The sequence below is a fragment of the Heptranchias perlo genome, chromosome 8 (assembly GCF_035084215.1).
Source record: "Heptranchias perlo isolate sHepPer1 chromosome 8, sHepPer1.hap1, whole genome shotgun sequence".
Classification (NCBI taxonomy): Eukaryota; Metazoa; Chordata; class Chondrichthyes; order Hexanchiformes; family Hexanchidae; genus Heptranchias; species Heptranchias perlo.
The window spans coordinates 73586896-73603311 of record NC_090332.1 but is presented as its reverse complement, the minus strand read 5'-3'; the positions used below and the strand labels follow the sequence as shown (position 1 = coordinate 73603311).

Here is a 16416-nt window from a genome sequence, read left to right as displayed (position 1 = left end):
ATCCTGCATATATTCCATTGGAATGCCCTGCTTTGCATCACGCATTTATCAGGAGTAAACTGTACATCGCTATTTGTAGGTCATGGTTTAATGACCAATAAACCAATAGCAGCTCAATGGCAGAGGTAAATTAGTCATCGTCCTCTTTTGCTGTGGTCACCCATGTATTTTTCACCACCATAGGAACCAGATTTAAATGGGGCGAGTGCAGTTCCTCTTTGAGGGAGACTGTTCCCTCGCCCTGGGCCCCATCTGTTCAGACAGTAGCATTGAGACAACTTTAATGTTCCTTTGGTCCTCTATGTCCATTCTCCATGTCAGACGACCTAGAAAGTTTCGGACTGTTATTCTTGCTCGACGGTTTTTCTGTGCTGGAGAGGTCCAAAGCCATGTTGTCTTCTTCGGCTGTGCTGGCACGGCTAGTTATGGGCACCCGGTCTGTTCCCATCTCAGTTTGCGATGCCTCTAAGCTGCTCTCCACATAATCCTCTCCTACAGCTTCGACGCTTTTAATTTTCAGTGTTGGATCAACAGATTTTTTATGCATTCCTAGATTTTAATTTAAAGGCTGGTTAGTAACCACCAACTCATTCAGTTCTCTATTTTTCTCCCCTCTTTCTCTCCCTGAGTATTTTATTTTTTACTAAATTATTCCAGTAGGTATTATAACAGTTCACACAGTAGGCTTCTTGCTTACTGTCTGTAGAATCATTGAATCTTACAGCACAGAAGGAGGTCATTTGGCCCATCGTGCCTGTGCCAGCTCTTTGAAAGAGCTATCCAATTAGTCCCACTCCCCTGCTCTTTCCCCATAGCCCTGCAAATGTTTCCTTAGTATCTATCCAATGAGAAAGTAGATAGACAGACTGCACGTGATCAGAAGCACCATGTAATGGTGATGTACCCCTTTAGTGATCTTTATGGAACAGGAGGTTCCTTATTTACCAAATGTCTGTAGCGTTCCAGACAAAGGACTGGAATCACAGCACCTTAAACAGGTAAACTGCAACCCATATTTTTAAATATTTAATTCCTTCCCCATTCATACCGTGGTTTTAATGGGGATTCCTGTTTAAACCAGAATCTCCATTTCACCTGGGATTGGGGGGGGGAAGGGCCTGCAGAAGAAATTTATTCTTGCCCTTCCTAACATTTATGACAATAAACCTCAGTGAGGACTATGCAATTGACAATTTTAAGGGAATTGTACAGAACCCAGAAAATTGTATAGGCTTTTTGCTGCCATTTTAAAAAGTGACAAAATAATAATGGGGGTGAAATTAGTCTTGGCAGTAGTGCAAAACGGGCAATAGAGAATCGGCCGCCCATATTCCACCCGCCCCATTTTCTTTTCCATTGACGTTAATGGGCAGGGTGTGAAACAGACTGACAATTCGCTAAAGCCCATTGGCACTACAACCCAAGACCCATTTCGCCCTCCCCACTAATCGGCAGTTACTCACCAAGCAACCAGGGGGCGCAAGATCCTACCAGACCATTTTTGGCGGAGTTGAGTATGGATTCAGGCAGCGGGATTGAGTGCCTGACCATGGCTCCGTACAGTCCGTACTCGGCCATCACACTGCTCCTGCCCCAGCACTTCTCCCGCTTCCTCCACTTCGCTCTTCGGTTCTGAAACCACACCTGAGGGGAACAAGGGATGGACAAACTTTATCTGCAAACTCTAAACTTCCATTGGTATTGCATCCTGACCCAGTTGGTGGCTCTTCATGGTGGAGCCCAGCAACTGAGTGCAAGAATCTTCAGTCATTAGTGCCAAATGGACAATCCCACTTGGCCTCCTCCCAAACTCTGCGCACCATCACAGATGCCAGTGTCCAGCCATTTCAGTTGATTCCACGTGACATTAAGCAGTTGAGTGCACTGGACACAACAAAGGTGTCAGCCGTGGCTCAGTGGTAGCGACCTCAGGACGTTCCAAAGCGCTTTACAGACAATAAAGTACTTTTATGAAGTGCAGTCACTGTTGTAATGTAGGAAGAGCAGCCAATTTGCACACAGCAAGATTCCACAAACAGCAATGTGATAATGACCAGATCATCTGTTTAAGGTGTTAGTTGAGGGATAAATATTGGCCGGGATACTGGGGAGAACTCTCCTGCTCTTCTTCGAAATAGTGCTGTGGGATCTTTTACCTGAGTGGGCAGACGGGACCTCGGTTTAACATCTCATCCGAAAGAAGGTACCTCCGACAGTGCAGCACTCCCTCAAGTACTGCATTGGAGTGTCAGCCTGGGTTTTGTGTTCAAGTCTTTGGAATGAGATGTGAACCCACAACCTTCTGACTCAGAGGCAAGAATGCTACCAACTGAGCTAAGGCTGACGCCTAAACACAGCTAACAGGCTCATTAGTGAGGAGGAGAATTTTGCATTATCATTTTAATTCCCATTTTGGACTTCAGGTAATTAGAGTTAAGCAATTGCGTCCAATTCAACCACAACTGAGATGTTATATGTTTGTGGGAAATCCCAGTAACCCCATTTCTCAATGGTACGGGATGGTACTTGTGAATTTACCTGTATTCGGTCCTCAGCGAGCTCTGTCTTCATAGCTAACATTTCTCTGGCATATACGTCTGGGTAATGAGCCTCATTAAAAGATTTCTCCAGTTCCTCCAACTGGTGAGCTGTGAACACGGTCCTGTGGCAATCAAAGATCAGATACATTGGTCACACATAACGAGCAGATTGTCAGCATCACGGTGGAAGAAAAGAAAGGAAAGAAAGATCGTGCATTTATATAGCGCCTTTCGTGACCTCAAGATGTCCTAAAGTGCTTTACAGCCAATGAAGCACTTTTGAAGTGTAGTCACTGTTGTAATGTAGGAACATTAGGAACAGGAGTAGGCCATTCAGCCCCTCGAGTCTGTTCCGCCATTCAATTAGATCATGGCTGATCCACATCTCAACTCAATTCTCCCGGATTTGCTTCCCTTATCTAATAAAAATACATGTTCATGTACATATTCTGCGTCACAGCTCCTTTGCAAACACATTGGGAAAGAATATCAGGTGCTGCATAAAACGTTCTGCCGATTCGCCCTGGCCCATTTCGCGCTGTCCCCCAGGACCAATTTCACCCCCCATTAAATCCCCGTGAAAAGTCAAATCACATGCAAACAAAATGCAGTACAAATACCAGGGAATGGGGCACAAAGCATGTCGTACAGTTGTTAAACAGCAACACAGTGGCATTGCCTTTATAATGCTGCAGGGACTGGGCTTGTTGTCCTATTCACTAAGCAACACCATGTTAGCCCTCAACTGTAATGATGATTCATGTAAAAGGCAGTCACATTAAGCTGCTTTGCTACAGCCTTTCTGTCTCACATCGCTATATCGAGATAAATTGAAATGGCGTCATTTTCCAATGTAACATTGACCTTTAATATTCATACTGCCCATTTCAAATTGCTTCTGTATATATAAATAAAACATTAATCTCATCAAAAGAAGACTTCAGAACATTTTAAGTTTTTAAGTCCCAACAGCAGGTAAGGGAGGAGACCACAGCTTTATCCCACACTGAAAATCTAAACCTAAAAGACTCAACCAACTGCAGCAAATTAATTATAAAACGCCAACAGATTAAAACAATTCAAAGCTCTCAAACTAGGGGAAATTACCCTTTTCCTCCAATTATCTTCCATTTCGCTCTCCCCCCCCCCCCCCCCATCTCCCAACCACCTTCCTCTCCAGATAGCACAGACTCAGACTGGGTTACAGTTCCACCAGATACGACAGCCCTCTGGTACCAATGCATAACCCTGACAGCAAGTATCGGTGACATAGTTATGGACAGTAATAAATCATCACCGGTTGGCTATTGTCAGAGCTCCTGTGACTCGACACCTAAGGCAGGGACCTGAACTCTGGGATTGTGTTTCGGAATGTCCGTGGTTGCTCTTTCGTTGACTTGTTCTGTGCTGTAGCTGGCTCATCCCTGGCAGGCTGTGGGCGTTGTTGGCAAATTCAAGGATCAGCTCATCTGCCTTTTGACGGCATTTCCTTCATCAAGGGTCCCACTCCCCCATACCCCCTTCCAGGCCCTCAGCCGCCCGAAGCCTTTGGCATGTTCTGGAAGTGGGTAGGTTAACCCTTACCTGGCACTCGGTGTTGAACAGTCATGGGTAGCATCGTCTATGGTCATTAGGGTAGCAGGTTATAACACCTGACCTGACACATATGGACGGCAATACAGCTGAACCAATGACCACACACAGTGTGGGGTTATTAATAGGGCTACTGTGTTATGGTGTCTGATTAAATCTAATTGTTTTTTAATTACTGTACATGGAATTACAGGATTTTAAAACAGGTGCTTTGGAGATCACATTCCATGATTCTGTTCATTGGACAGCGATCGGAAAGTGGGAACTGGGTCCAATAGCACCAACCTGAGGGATTAGTAGAGACCAGGGAATCTAACCTGGTGCCTTTCTGGGTCTGCATGGCATTCCAATCTCATCACTAACCCAGAATCAGGACATTTCAATCATACAGCACAGAAGGTGGCCATTCAGTCCATCGTGCCTGTGCCGGCTCTTTGACCCCAATTCCAGGCGAAATGTGATTTAACAAGGCGCCAACTCAAACGCCCTTCCGCAGTGCATCTCAACATTGTCTCCGTTTACTCCAGATTTTCAACAAAGCCCACGCATACCTGTGTCGCCTCTTCTTCCTTTTCATTTGCAAGGCTGTCGAATTCTTCAGGTCGCTGCGATCACACGACGTGTTCTCATCATCTGAGGCGGAGGGAGAGGATTAGACCAGAGTCATTTTTAAATCCACCAAACCCAAAACAGCCAGCAAAAATAAAATCCCTCGGTGTTGGAGCTCGCAGTCTCCTACTTGATCAAACCTGACTTAGTTAGTAGGGTATGGTAGTGTAGTGGTTATGTTAGTGGATGAGTAATTCTACTAATTCTAGAGAGGTCCTGAACTAGTGAATATGAGTTCAAATCCCACCATGGCAGTTTGAGAATTTGAATTTAGTTTAAAAATAAAAAGCTGGTGTCCGTAGAAGCAATCATAAAGCTGTTGGATTGCCCTTTAAGGAAGAAAACCTGCTGTCTAAACCCGGTCTGGCCCTATACGTGACTCCAGTCCCACAATACATGGTTGACTCTTAACTGCCTCCTGAGGTGGCCTAGCAATCCACTTAGTTGTATCACCATCTTCTCAGGGCAATTAGGGATGGGCAATAAATGCCTTGCCCACATCCTGAGAATTAATGTAAATAGAAGATTTTAAATATCAGTAATTTCCTTTGTGTATTTTATTTACTCAGCACACTTTATCTGATCAGTTGAATTATTCTAATGAACCTGATACTCCAAACAATGCTTTCTCTTCTACTGAGAATAAAAAGTCAGATGTTTCATTCGTTTTCACGACCTGATTTCAAAAGCACAACGACCCAATTGCAAGGGCCAGGTGTGCTGTATGTTGCACTGTTTAGATAGCAGGTCGAACACCCTCCCAGGGAAAGTACCATCTGCAGGACCCAGGGTTGAGTCACTAACGATTAGTGTACAAGATGGGATACTATCTAGGGTAACTGGTCCAGTATCCTCCACTCAAAATAAACGGCAGGCCACTCGCAGTTTAAACACTGGGTCTCATTTCATTTAACATGAAACATCCCCCACACACACCTTTTTCTATGTATACTTTAAATGTTTTAAATCATTTTTTTGCATTTAACTTCTAATGAAAGATTTCACTGGCTAAAAATGAATCTAGTTTGCCAACTTCAGATTATAATTGTAAACAATTTTACAACACCAAGTTATAGTCCAGCAATTTTATTTTAAATTCACAAGCTTTCGGAGGCTTCCTCCTTCCTCAGGTGAACGATGTTGGAAAATAACGTTCCAACAACGTTCACCTGAGGAAGGAGGAAGCCTCCGAAAGCTTGTGAATTTAAAATAAAATTGCTGGACTATAACTTGGTGTTGTAAAATTGTTTACAATTGTCAACCCCAGTCCATCACCGGCATCTCCACATTCAGATTATAAGACCAAAGAGGAAATTGCAAATCTTCAATTGTGTAGAAAAAGTGATATACAGGAATATAAAAAGTGGATTTGAATAAAAATAGATAGTGTGATCCATACTGTGGTCTAATATTTATCTCTTTGCAGTAACTAGAAACATCCCACCCGCCCACTTTCTCCCTCCATTCAATGTCAGTTCAGTCCCCAGAACTGCCTGCTCTGTCTGATAGGTTTTTATTATTAATAATAATGATACAATAAAACCAACAGAATTAACTTGTTGGAAACGGTAAGCTGACTGTCTCAGTCTGAAGGTTAGTCTCTCTGGTTCCCCCTGCATTTGTTGCTCACTGCTCAGGACTGCAAAATTCCCTCACAGTGGAGAAATTCAAGAGGAAGGAAGGAGGGAGTGGAAAGAGGGAGAAAGTCACTGGGCAAAACAACTCAAAACATACAGAGTGAAAGGACATTTGGAGAACTGCAGACAAACACATTGCATGAGCAAGTGTTAAAGATAGAGACAAGTCATGGGTCGGGGCGCAGAGCATTGGTCAAGAACTATTAATCCCCATTTTCTCTGCCCAACCTCCTGTGTATTTCCAGTCTTTGTTTCTAGTGTTTGCCACTTTTTTAAAGAAGAGAACTATGCATTTCATATAGAGAGAGAATTTGGCTACAAATGTGTACATTTACGTTAGAAATCATTGTTTTCTGGAAAGGGTACAGTGCATCTTTGCAGAAACCGTTAAGAAAGACTTGCATGTATATCATGCCTTTCCTGACTTCAGGATGTCCCAAAGCGCTTTATATTAATGAAGTACTTTTGAAGTGTAGTCACTGTTTTGATGTAGGAAAACAGTCAGCCAATTTGCACAGCAAGGACCCACAAACAGCAATGAGATAATGACCAGATAACTTGTTTTTGTGATGGCAGACTGGTCAAAAAAGTAAAAGCCCATGGGATCCCAGGGAAAGTGGCTAGTTGGATCCAAAATTGGCTCAGTGGCAGGGAGCAAAGGGTAATGTTCGACGGGTGTTTTTGCGACTGGAAGGCTGTTTCCAGTGGAGTCCCACAATGCTCAGTACTAGGTCCCTTGCTTTTTGTGGTATATATTGATGATCTGGACTTGAATGTGGGGGGCTTGATCAAGAAGTTTGCAGATGATACAAAAATTGGCCGTGTGGTTGATAGTGAGGAGGAAAGTTGTAGACTGCAGGAAGGTATCAATGGACTGGTCAGGTGGGCAGAAAAGTAGCAAATGGAATTCAATCTGGAGAAATGTGAAGTAGGGCATTTGGGAAGGGCAAACAAGGCAAGGGAATACACAACAAATGGGAGGATACTGAGAGATGTGGAAGAGCAAAGGGACTTGGAGTACATGTTCACAGGTCCCTGAAGGTAGCGGGACAGGTAGATAAGGTGGTTAAAAAGGCATACGGGATACTTTCCTTGATTAGCCGAGGCATAAAATATAAGAGCAGGGAGGTTATGCTAGAACTGTATAAAACATTGGTTAGGCCACAGCTTGAGTGCTGAATACAGTTCTGGTCTCCACATTTCAGGAAAGATGTGATTGCACTAGAGAGGGTCCAGAGGAGATTTACGAGGATGTTGCCAGGGCTGGAGAATTTTAACTATGAGAAAAGATTGGATAGGCTGGGGTTGTTTTCTTTGGAACAAAGGAGGCTGAGGGGAGATTTAATTTAGGTATATAAAATTATTACAGGACTAGATAGAGTGGATAGGGAGGACCTATTTCCCTTTGTAGAGGGGTCAGTGATCAGGGGGCATAGATTTAGAGTAATTGGTAGAAGGATTAGAGGGGAGCTGAGGAGAATTTTTTTCACCCAGAGGGTGGTGGGGGTCTGGAACTCACTGCCTGAAAGGGTGGTAGAGGCAGAAACCTTCAACTCATTTAAAAAGTACTTGGATGTGCTCTTGAAGTGCCGTAACCTACAGGGCTACGGACCAAGTGCTGGAAAGTGGGATTATGCTGGATAGCTCTCTTTTTCGGCCAGCATGAACACGATGGGCCGAATGGCCTCCTTCTGTGCCGTAACTTTCTATGATTCTATGATAAATATTGGCCAGGACACTGGAGAGAATTCCCCTGCTCTTCTTCAAAATAGTGCCGTGGAATCTTTTACATCTACCTGAGAGGCCAAATGGGACCTCAGTTTAACGTCTCATCCAAAAGACAGCACCTCGGACAGTGCAGCTCTCCCTCAGTACTGCACTGGAGTATCAGCCTACATTTTGTCTCTGGAGTGGGATTATGAATCCCCAACCTTCTAACTCAGAGGCAGGAGTGCTACCCACTGAGCCACTGCTGACACCCTGTAGCTTACATGCATCCTTATATAAAAAGATTGCTGCCAAGTACAGCCCTGTGGCTGGAATTACAGGTAGGATAAGGGGACTTGCATCCATTCACATACAGGGAGAGGGGGAGAAAGATAGGAATGGTGGGAGATAGGAGGAAAGGGAAATGGGGAAAGATGAGGTGTAGGGTTGGAGAGTGGATAAGGGGGATAGAGGGGTTGTGGATGGGGTCACCCAGGGTACATAGACTGTCAGACTACAGTTCGCTTTACCGGAGTTGTGTGGTGGCTGGTAGTTGTCGACCAGGGTGACCCTCCGGAGCAGCGGCAGGTGGCTGTGCAGGGTGGCCGTTCTACCGTGCAGCTCCGACAGCACGTCCAGGAAAGCGGGTCCGGGCGGACGGAAGGCGCTAAGCGAGCGTCCGCACAGCAGTCCCAGTCCGGCCGTGAGGAGCGGCAGCGCTTCCCGAGCGGGTGCCCCTGGCGGCGGCGACGCTCCCGAATGTCCAGAGTCGGCGGCGCTGTCCAGTCCCAGCAGGTCGGTGATGGCAAAGCCCCTGGATCGGCTGGTTTTCTCGGGCTCCTTACTGGCGGTCAGAAAATCCCCTGCAAGCGGTTTGGAATTGGCCTCGCAGCTCTCCTCCCTCTCGGTCATGACTCTGGGCTCTTCTTACTCTTCCCCCCTTTAAGGATCCCCTGTGATCGGACGGTTCAGGACACCGGGTGGGATTTGCAGAGGGTTTTTCTATCTGCCTCCCACCCAGTAGGACGCTGCCCAGATCCAATCAGCGGCCGGCCAGCCCCCACCTCCTGCCCAACCCTCCAGCCTGCCCCCCTTGGTCGACCTGCCAGGACTTTGCCCAACAAATTTTCCAAATCGTATCAAGATTCTCACAAAGGGGGAAATCTATCTTCCATCTAATACATTTCCCTTAACTTTTAGCATCTGTTAAAGTAGCTGCGTCCCATTTTTTTTAACGAGACGCTTAAATATCACCAGTATTTCGTAAGTAATGTAGACATTGCTACTTTGTTTCTGCTCGTCCTGCCCAGTTATCTCTGATCTAATTATCCTTATTGTTTTACTAACTTGTTCTCCCTGAAATGTTCCCAGTTCTGCTAATTTCAAAGAACATTCTGATCTGCCAAATGAGGAACTGGATATAAATTTAACTTGATGGGACCAATTCTTTTTAAATATTTAAATAAATACGAGGATCCGGATAGAAAACGATTTTACATTTCTTCACTTAGTAATTGGTCTGATCAGGGATGGTGAATCCAATCTTTACATTGGCAATTCCATTTTCAGTGTGATTTGTTAATTCAGGGTTTTGTTTGCTCTTTAAATAAACTTTTAAGGATTTTTTTTAAAAAATAGAATGATTCTCAGGACGGCAAACTTCCCCTGACTGAAGATTCGGATAAAGCCTCTTCAACCTTTGAAGTTCCACTAATACTGGGGTCAGATCCCGCTCTCTGCACGTCAGACCTAACGAAATGTTTGTGTTTAAACTCGGGACTCGGGATTGTTTTTGCAAAAAAAAATGAACAATCCGAAAACGCCTGTAAAGGTACAGTAAGATAAATATTCCCAAGTATTTAGTGCCAATCTGATCGTCAATCTCCTTTGAGCAGACAAGGAACCCTGTTAAACAGAGGGTCTGGAAAAGGTGGGAATTACTGCAGGAAACGTTGAAAACTCCTCCAGCATCTGAACAGAGCATTCCCAACATTTTATCCCTTTTTTTATTTCAGGCTTCCACTATTTGCATTTTAAAATCCGTGTTACAGATCTATTCCGGGATAGCATCTGACCCAGTTTAAACCCGAGTGAATCAGAATCCCCGCAAATATGAATGAAATTGTGTAGTCACTCTTCGCGCACAGTGACAGTCCGAAGTGAGTTCACTCAGGTTAGGGGATTCTCTGTAGGTCTTTAGTGACACACTTTAAACCCGGGTGATTTCATCATCTCTTTTATCGGTCTGTTACGGAGTCTTACTCAGGTAAATGGAAATATATCTGTGTGCGTGCATAGCTAGGAGTAACGGCTGACCCAGACATCTGAGTAAATGAACTATTTCTATCTCGCTTTGCATTACAAACAACAGCAACACCTCTTTACAGTTCTATTCCTGGTGTAAGATCCACTGCAAGTAAACGGAGCAAAGATTACAAAGGGGGCAATGTCAGTTTAGCATCCAGATAAGTAAATTAAACTTTCTGCAGGTTTATTCCAGGAGCAGAGTCTGATTCGGTATAAACCTCAAGGAATTCAAATAATTTTTGTACCAGTACATTGCAGACTAATTTTATACCCGGTGTTGTTAACGCGTGTCGCTAATATAATCTGGTAAATATTATACCGCAAATAGCAACCCTCTTTCTTAACTCTGTCTCATTTACAAAACTCCAGACTCTTGTACGTAACTGCGGACTTTGGAAGTGAGGTTATTATTGCATCTTTAAGATTTTGCATTCACTTTTATATTTCAGGAAGCCACTGTACATTTCGATTGCTTAAGGAAGAGGACTCTCGCATTTAAAAACCCCCAAAAAGAGTTTCACAGGGGCCAATATTGCCCCGGAAGTTTGCTTCCGCCTCCCAACGCCAGAATTATTGTAAAACAAGTCATCCCGGGGAGAAAAAATAATTCTGGGAAAGTGTGGAATGAGTGTTTTGAGCGAGTGTTGGTCAAGGCAAGGAGTGAGAGCGGTTTTATTGTTCTGGTGAGATGCTGTACCACTGCACTAATAACGAACAGTACCGAAAATGGTCGGTCTTTGATGGTTAACGGTTGAGACCCACGTTTTTGCCCCCTTTGCACTTTTTATGTCATTTCGGAAACGCGTTTTAGGGTTACCCGTGTTTTCATTAATGACACTGCAATTTTCCTAGAGATATAATGTTGCATTCGCAAAGTGTTTAACACACCGTGAAACGTTTATTTTCAGAGGAGTAGTTGAAGTTTTAATCGGTGTAGATATTGTTTTAAGCAAACTTTCAAAGGTGAATGATTGAGAGATGATCTGGTTGAGGTGTTTAAAATGTTAAAAGGATTCCATAGGGTAGAAACAGAGAAAATATTTCCTCTGGTGGGACAAGGAACAAGGGGGCATAACTTTAAAATCAAGAGTGAAACCTGGAACGCTCTCCCCCAAAAGACTATGGATGCTGGGGACAATTGCAGCTTTCAAGACTGAGATTGATAGATTTTTATTAGTGAAAGTTATCAGGGGATATGGAGCTAAGGGGTGTAAATTGAGTTGAGATACAGATCAGCCATGATCTGATTGAATAGCGGAGCAGGCTCGAGGGGCTGAATGGTCTCCTCCTGTTCCTAATGTGAGTGTTCCTTGTGCTAGGATACAGAAGGGGCGAGAGTGGAGTGCTGTTGATTCAGGGCTAGTTACTGCTGCTACAGTTTGACAGTCTGTCTGTGTGGTTCAGGCGGGTGATTTGCAAACAGCTTACACAAACTGTTGAGAGCGGATCTCCTTTGATTTGGTCCATTTTTGCTAAACATTGCAGATTAAAGCGAAGGTCCCTCAGATAAAGATTACCACAAGAGGAGCGCTCATCGACCTTCCATTATTAAAAGAAAGACCCAAATCTCTCTTTACAAGCTGTTCCCCAGGATTAGCAAAATAATAACTCATTTAGGATAATTGTCATTTGAATGTCCGGAGATTTTGTGGTTTGTTATCGATGATTACACTTTACCCAGCCAGCAGAATTAACCATCAGCTTGTCATATACAAAATTACTCCTATCTATTAAAATCTTATGTAAAACATTTTTTTAAAAAGTTAATTCGTTAATGAATGTACCAGTCCTATTTTTTCCTTTGTTTTTATGTTCACTAAAAGAAAAATAACATTAGTCTGGGTAGCTTTAATATGTATTTACAGTCTGTTTACAAAAGCGACTCCAGTCCCTCGATGCTAAAGCGTAAATAGTGTGAAAATCACGATTCCGTTCTGGAGTTGCTGCACCATAACAATGATGTACGCCGTAGAAAGGTTACAGCACGGAAGGAAGGCCATTCGACCCGTCGAGTCCGCGCCGGCTCTATGCAAGAGCAATCCAGCCAGTCCCACTCTCCCGCCCTATCCCCGTAGCCCTGCAATGCAAAAGATGTGCCATTACTATGGCGCAAGTTTTCAGCAAATACAGAACCTCTTTAATGTGTGTTCATTTCAGTGATGGTCTGTAATTAACAAACCTATTTTCTTTATCATTTCCACCTCAAAACCCAGTGTCCTTATCATTTCCATCTCAAAACCCAGTGTCTTTATAATTTCCACCTCAAAACCCAGTGTCCTTATCATTTCCATCTCAAAACCCAGTGTCCTTATCATTTCCATCTCAAAACCCAGTGTCTTTATCATTTCCACCTCAAAACCCAGTGTCCTTATCATTTCCACCTCAAAACCCAGTGTCCTTATCATTTCCATCTCAAAACCCAGTGTCCTTATCATTTCCAGCTCAAAACCCAGTGTCCTTATCATTTCCAGCTCAAAACTCAGTGTCCTTATCATTTCCACCTCAAAACCCAGTGTCCTTATCATTTCCAGCTCAAAACCCAGTGTCCTTATCATTTCCACCTCAAAACCCAGTGTCTTTATCATTTCCACCTCAAAACCCAGTGTCCTTATCATTTCCACCTCAAAACCCAGTGTCCTTATCATTTCCAGCTCAAAACCCAGTGTCCTTATCATTTCCAGCTCAAAACCCAGTGTCCTTATCATTTCCAGCTCAAAACTCAGTGTCCTTATCATTTCCACCTCAAAACCCAGTGTCCTTATCATTTCCAGCTCAAAATCCAGTGTCCTTATCATTTCCACCTCAAAACCCAGTGTCTTTATCATTTCCAGCTCAAAACTCAGTGTCCTTATCATTTCCACCTCAAAACCCAGTGTCCTTATCATTTCCAGCTCAAAACCCAGTGTCCTTATCATTTCCACCTCAAAACCCAGTGTCCTTATCATTTCCACCTCAAAACCCAGTGTCCTTATCATTTCCATATCAAAACCCAGTGTCCTTATCATTTCCACCTCAAAACCCAGATTCTTTATAATTTCTATCTTAAAATCCAGTTTCTTTTTCACTTATCTCTCAAAACTCTTGCGCCCCTTTCCTTTCTGTTACCTCAATCCAATAAAGAGATTGTAGATTTGAGAGAAGTATTTTGCACAATGCAGTATATTAAAAACACGGATTGAAAAGAGAAATGTACAGACTTTCACCCCGAATCTCCATAGAGAGTAAATTCGTCCTGCAGTAATTGCAGTTGATAATCCCACCAAATTTCCTGCCGCGACACAATATTAGTGGATCAATCCCTAATTTTTGATGTTGCCACGAAAATCAGCTTATTTCCAGCAGTTTATGTCTAAGGCTGGCTTTAGAGGGCTGATGGGTTCTTTAATTATGGATATACGTGCAAGTCCTTTGATAAAAAAAATTAGGATTAAATTCAGAAGCAGCCGATCCAAAAAAAAATACATGAAAAACCCATCTATTGCAGTAGGGACTCTTTAACATTTCCATAAAGACTGTTAATGAGGATAGGGGAGAGGAACTTAATTTAAACACAAGCTGTGTTTTCAATTCAGCCTTTTTGACTGTAACTGATTAAGAGGCTATCCTGATACATGGTTCATCTGATAAAGATTTTCTAGGATTAAACTAATCAGTGAATGTTTCTCTGCTCATTACCCCCAGGAAGATTGCAAGCCATTCTCAACCGCAAGATTATTAATCTCTTAAAGAAGCATAACGTCAAAAAATCGCTTCTCGCTCTTCCTCACATGTAGTTTGCTTCACTGATGTGATGGTTCCGCCACGTGGAGAGTTTATACTTTTTTTTTGTCTCTAAACTTGATCCAATACAAGCTGTGCACAGGCAATTATGTGGAGAATTAAATATAAGGTCATTTGACGTGAGCCTCCCAACCTGAGGGACATAGGAACGGGAATGGACCATTCAGCACCTTGAGCCTGTTCTGCCATTCAATTATGATGTGGAGATGCCGGTGATGGACTGGGGTTGACAATTGTAAACAATTTTACAACACCAAGTTATAGTCCAGCAATTTTATTTTAAATTCACAAGCTTTCGGAGGCTACCTCCTTCCTCAGGTGAACGATGTGGATTTTCCACATCGTTCACCTGAGGAAGGAGGTAGCCTCCGAAAGCTTGTGAATTTAAAATAAAATTGCTGGACTATAACTTGGTGTTGTAAAGCCATTCAATTAGATCATGGCTGATCTGTTTCTTAACTCCATCTACCCGCCTTGGTTCTATATCCCTCAATATCCTTGCCTAACAAAAATCTATCAATCTCAGTTTTGAATTTGTCAATTGATCTTGCCTCAACAACATTTTTGGGGAGAGTTCCAGATTTCCACTACCCTTTGTGTGAAGTGCTTCCTGACATCACCCCTAAATGGCCTAGCTCTAATTTTAAGGTTATGTCCCCTTGCTCTGGACTCCCTCATGTTATGAAGATAAAGACTTGCCCAGTTACTCAAGGTGTGCAGTATAGTTACATTCATAGGGGAATTAGGGGACTGCTTTAGTCCCCCAGATACGGGGGACTAACGGTTATACAAACCGTGGGTGTATTCTGTTTGATACACTAGACACCAGTCAACTAAGTAATAATGCCTGGGTAAATTTAAAAATGAGGAGATTGTTCGGAAATGAGGGTGAGTGAGAAGGTGTACACAATGGGGCAACACAAACTACTTTAACAAAAGCAAAATACCGCAGACGCTGAAATCTGAAATAAAAGCAGAAAATACTGGAAACACTCAACAGGTCAGGCAGCATCTATGGAGAGAGAAACAGAGTTAACGTTTCAGGTCGATGACCCTTCATCAGAACTAGAAAAGGTTAGAGATTTATAAGCAAGTACAGAGCCGGGGAAAGTGGGGGGTGGGAGAGGAAAGAACAAAGGGAAGGTCTGTGATAGAGTGGAGGGCAAGAGTGATTAAATGACAAAAGGGAAGATTGTGCAAGGCATAGGGGAGTGATAATGAGACAATAGAGAAATAAAAGGGTTCAGAAGAAGTGTAAATGGCAACAGCAGAACTATTACTGGGCTGTCCACCTATATCTACCATAAGACTCCCATAGCTACCTTGATTACACTTCCTCCCACCCAGCTTCATGTAAGGACTCTATTCCCTTCTCCCAGTTTCTTCGTGTCCATAGCATCTGTTCCGATGATGCCACCTTCCACCCCAGTGCTTCTGCTATGTCTTTCTTTTTTCTCAACAGAGGATTCCCCACCACTGTGGTTGACAGGGCCCTCGACTGTGCCTGTCCCGTTTCCCACACTCCTGTCCTCACCCCTTTCCCTCCTTCCCAGAACCACGATAGGGTCCCCCTTGTCCTCACCTTCCATCCCACCAGCCTCCACATTCAATGGATCATCCTCCGCCACCTCCAGTGCAATGTCACCACCAAACACATCTTCCCCTCCCATCCCCTTTCAGCATTCTGAAGGGACCATTCCCTCCACGACACCTTGGTCCACTCTTCCATCACCCCCAACACCCGTTCCCCATCACCCAGCACCTTCCCATCCAAGAGCAGGAGATGCAACACTTGCCCCTTTACCTCCTCCCTTTGCACCATCCAGGGCCCCAAATACTCCGTCCAGGTGAAACAGTGATTTACTTGTACTTCTTTCAACTTAGTATACTGTATTCACTGCTCATGATGCAGTCTCCTCTACATTGGGGAGACCAAGTGCAGATTGAGTGATTGCTTTGCTGAACACCTCCACTCAGTCCACAAGCGTGACCCTGACCTTCGGTCACTTGCCATTTTAATTCTCCATCCCACTCCCACTCTGACCTCGGCCTCCTACACTGTTCCAATGAAGCTCAACGGAAGCTTGAGGAACAGCACCTCATCTTTCGATTAGGCACTTTACAACCTTCTGGACTCAACATTGATTTCAATGACTTCAAGTCTTAACCATTTTCTCGGACAGCGGTTCTGTTCTTGGCATTTACACCTCCTCTGGACCCATCTTTTGTTTCTTTATTGTCCC

The 16416-nt window shown here is 43.6% G+C and overlaps 1 protein-coding gene across 1 annotated transcript; it reads right to left on the bottom strand.

The window, feature by feature from the left end:
• Window positions 1-280: 280 nt before the first annotated feature.
• Window positions 281-8998, bottom strand: vsx1 (visual system homeobox 1 homolog, chx10-like). Its single transcript, XM_067989564.1, has 5 exons — window positions 8617-8998; window positions 4685-4766; window positions 2539-2662; window positions 1464-1644; window positions 281-549 (listed from the first exon to the last, which is right to left on the bottom strand). Exons 1-5 carry the CDS (start codon window positions 8996-8998, stop codon window positions 281-283), a joined length of 1038 nt encoding a protein of 345 aa, XP_067845665.1.
• Between the last annotated feature and the right edge of the window lie 7418 nt (window positions 8999-16416).

Bases quoted from the DNA above. Each gene is read 5' to 3' on its own strand.
- vsx1 (XM_067989564.1), bottom strand. From the start codon at position 8,998: ATGACCGAGAGGGAGGAGAGCTGCGAGGCCAATTCCAAACCGCTTGCA. The intron at 4,767-8,616 runs GTAAAGCGAACT...CCTCCGCCTCAG, and splicing joins CCAGCCACCACACAACTCCG to ATGATGAGAACACGTCGTGT. The intron at 550-1,463 runs GTGAGTAACTGC...ATTAAAATCTAG, and splicing joins TTGCGCCCCCTGGTTGCTTG to GAATGCATAAAAAATCTGTT.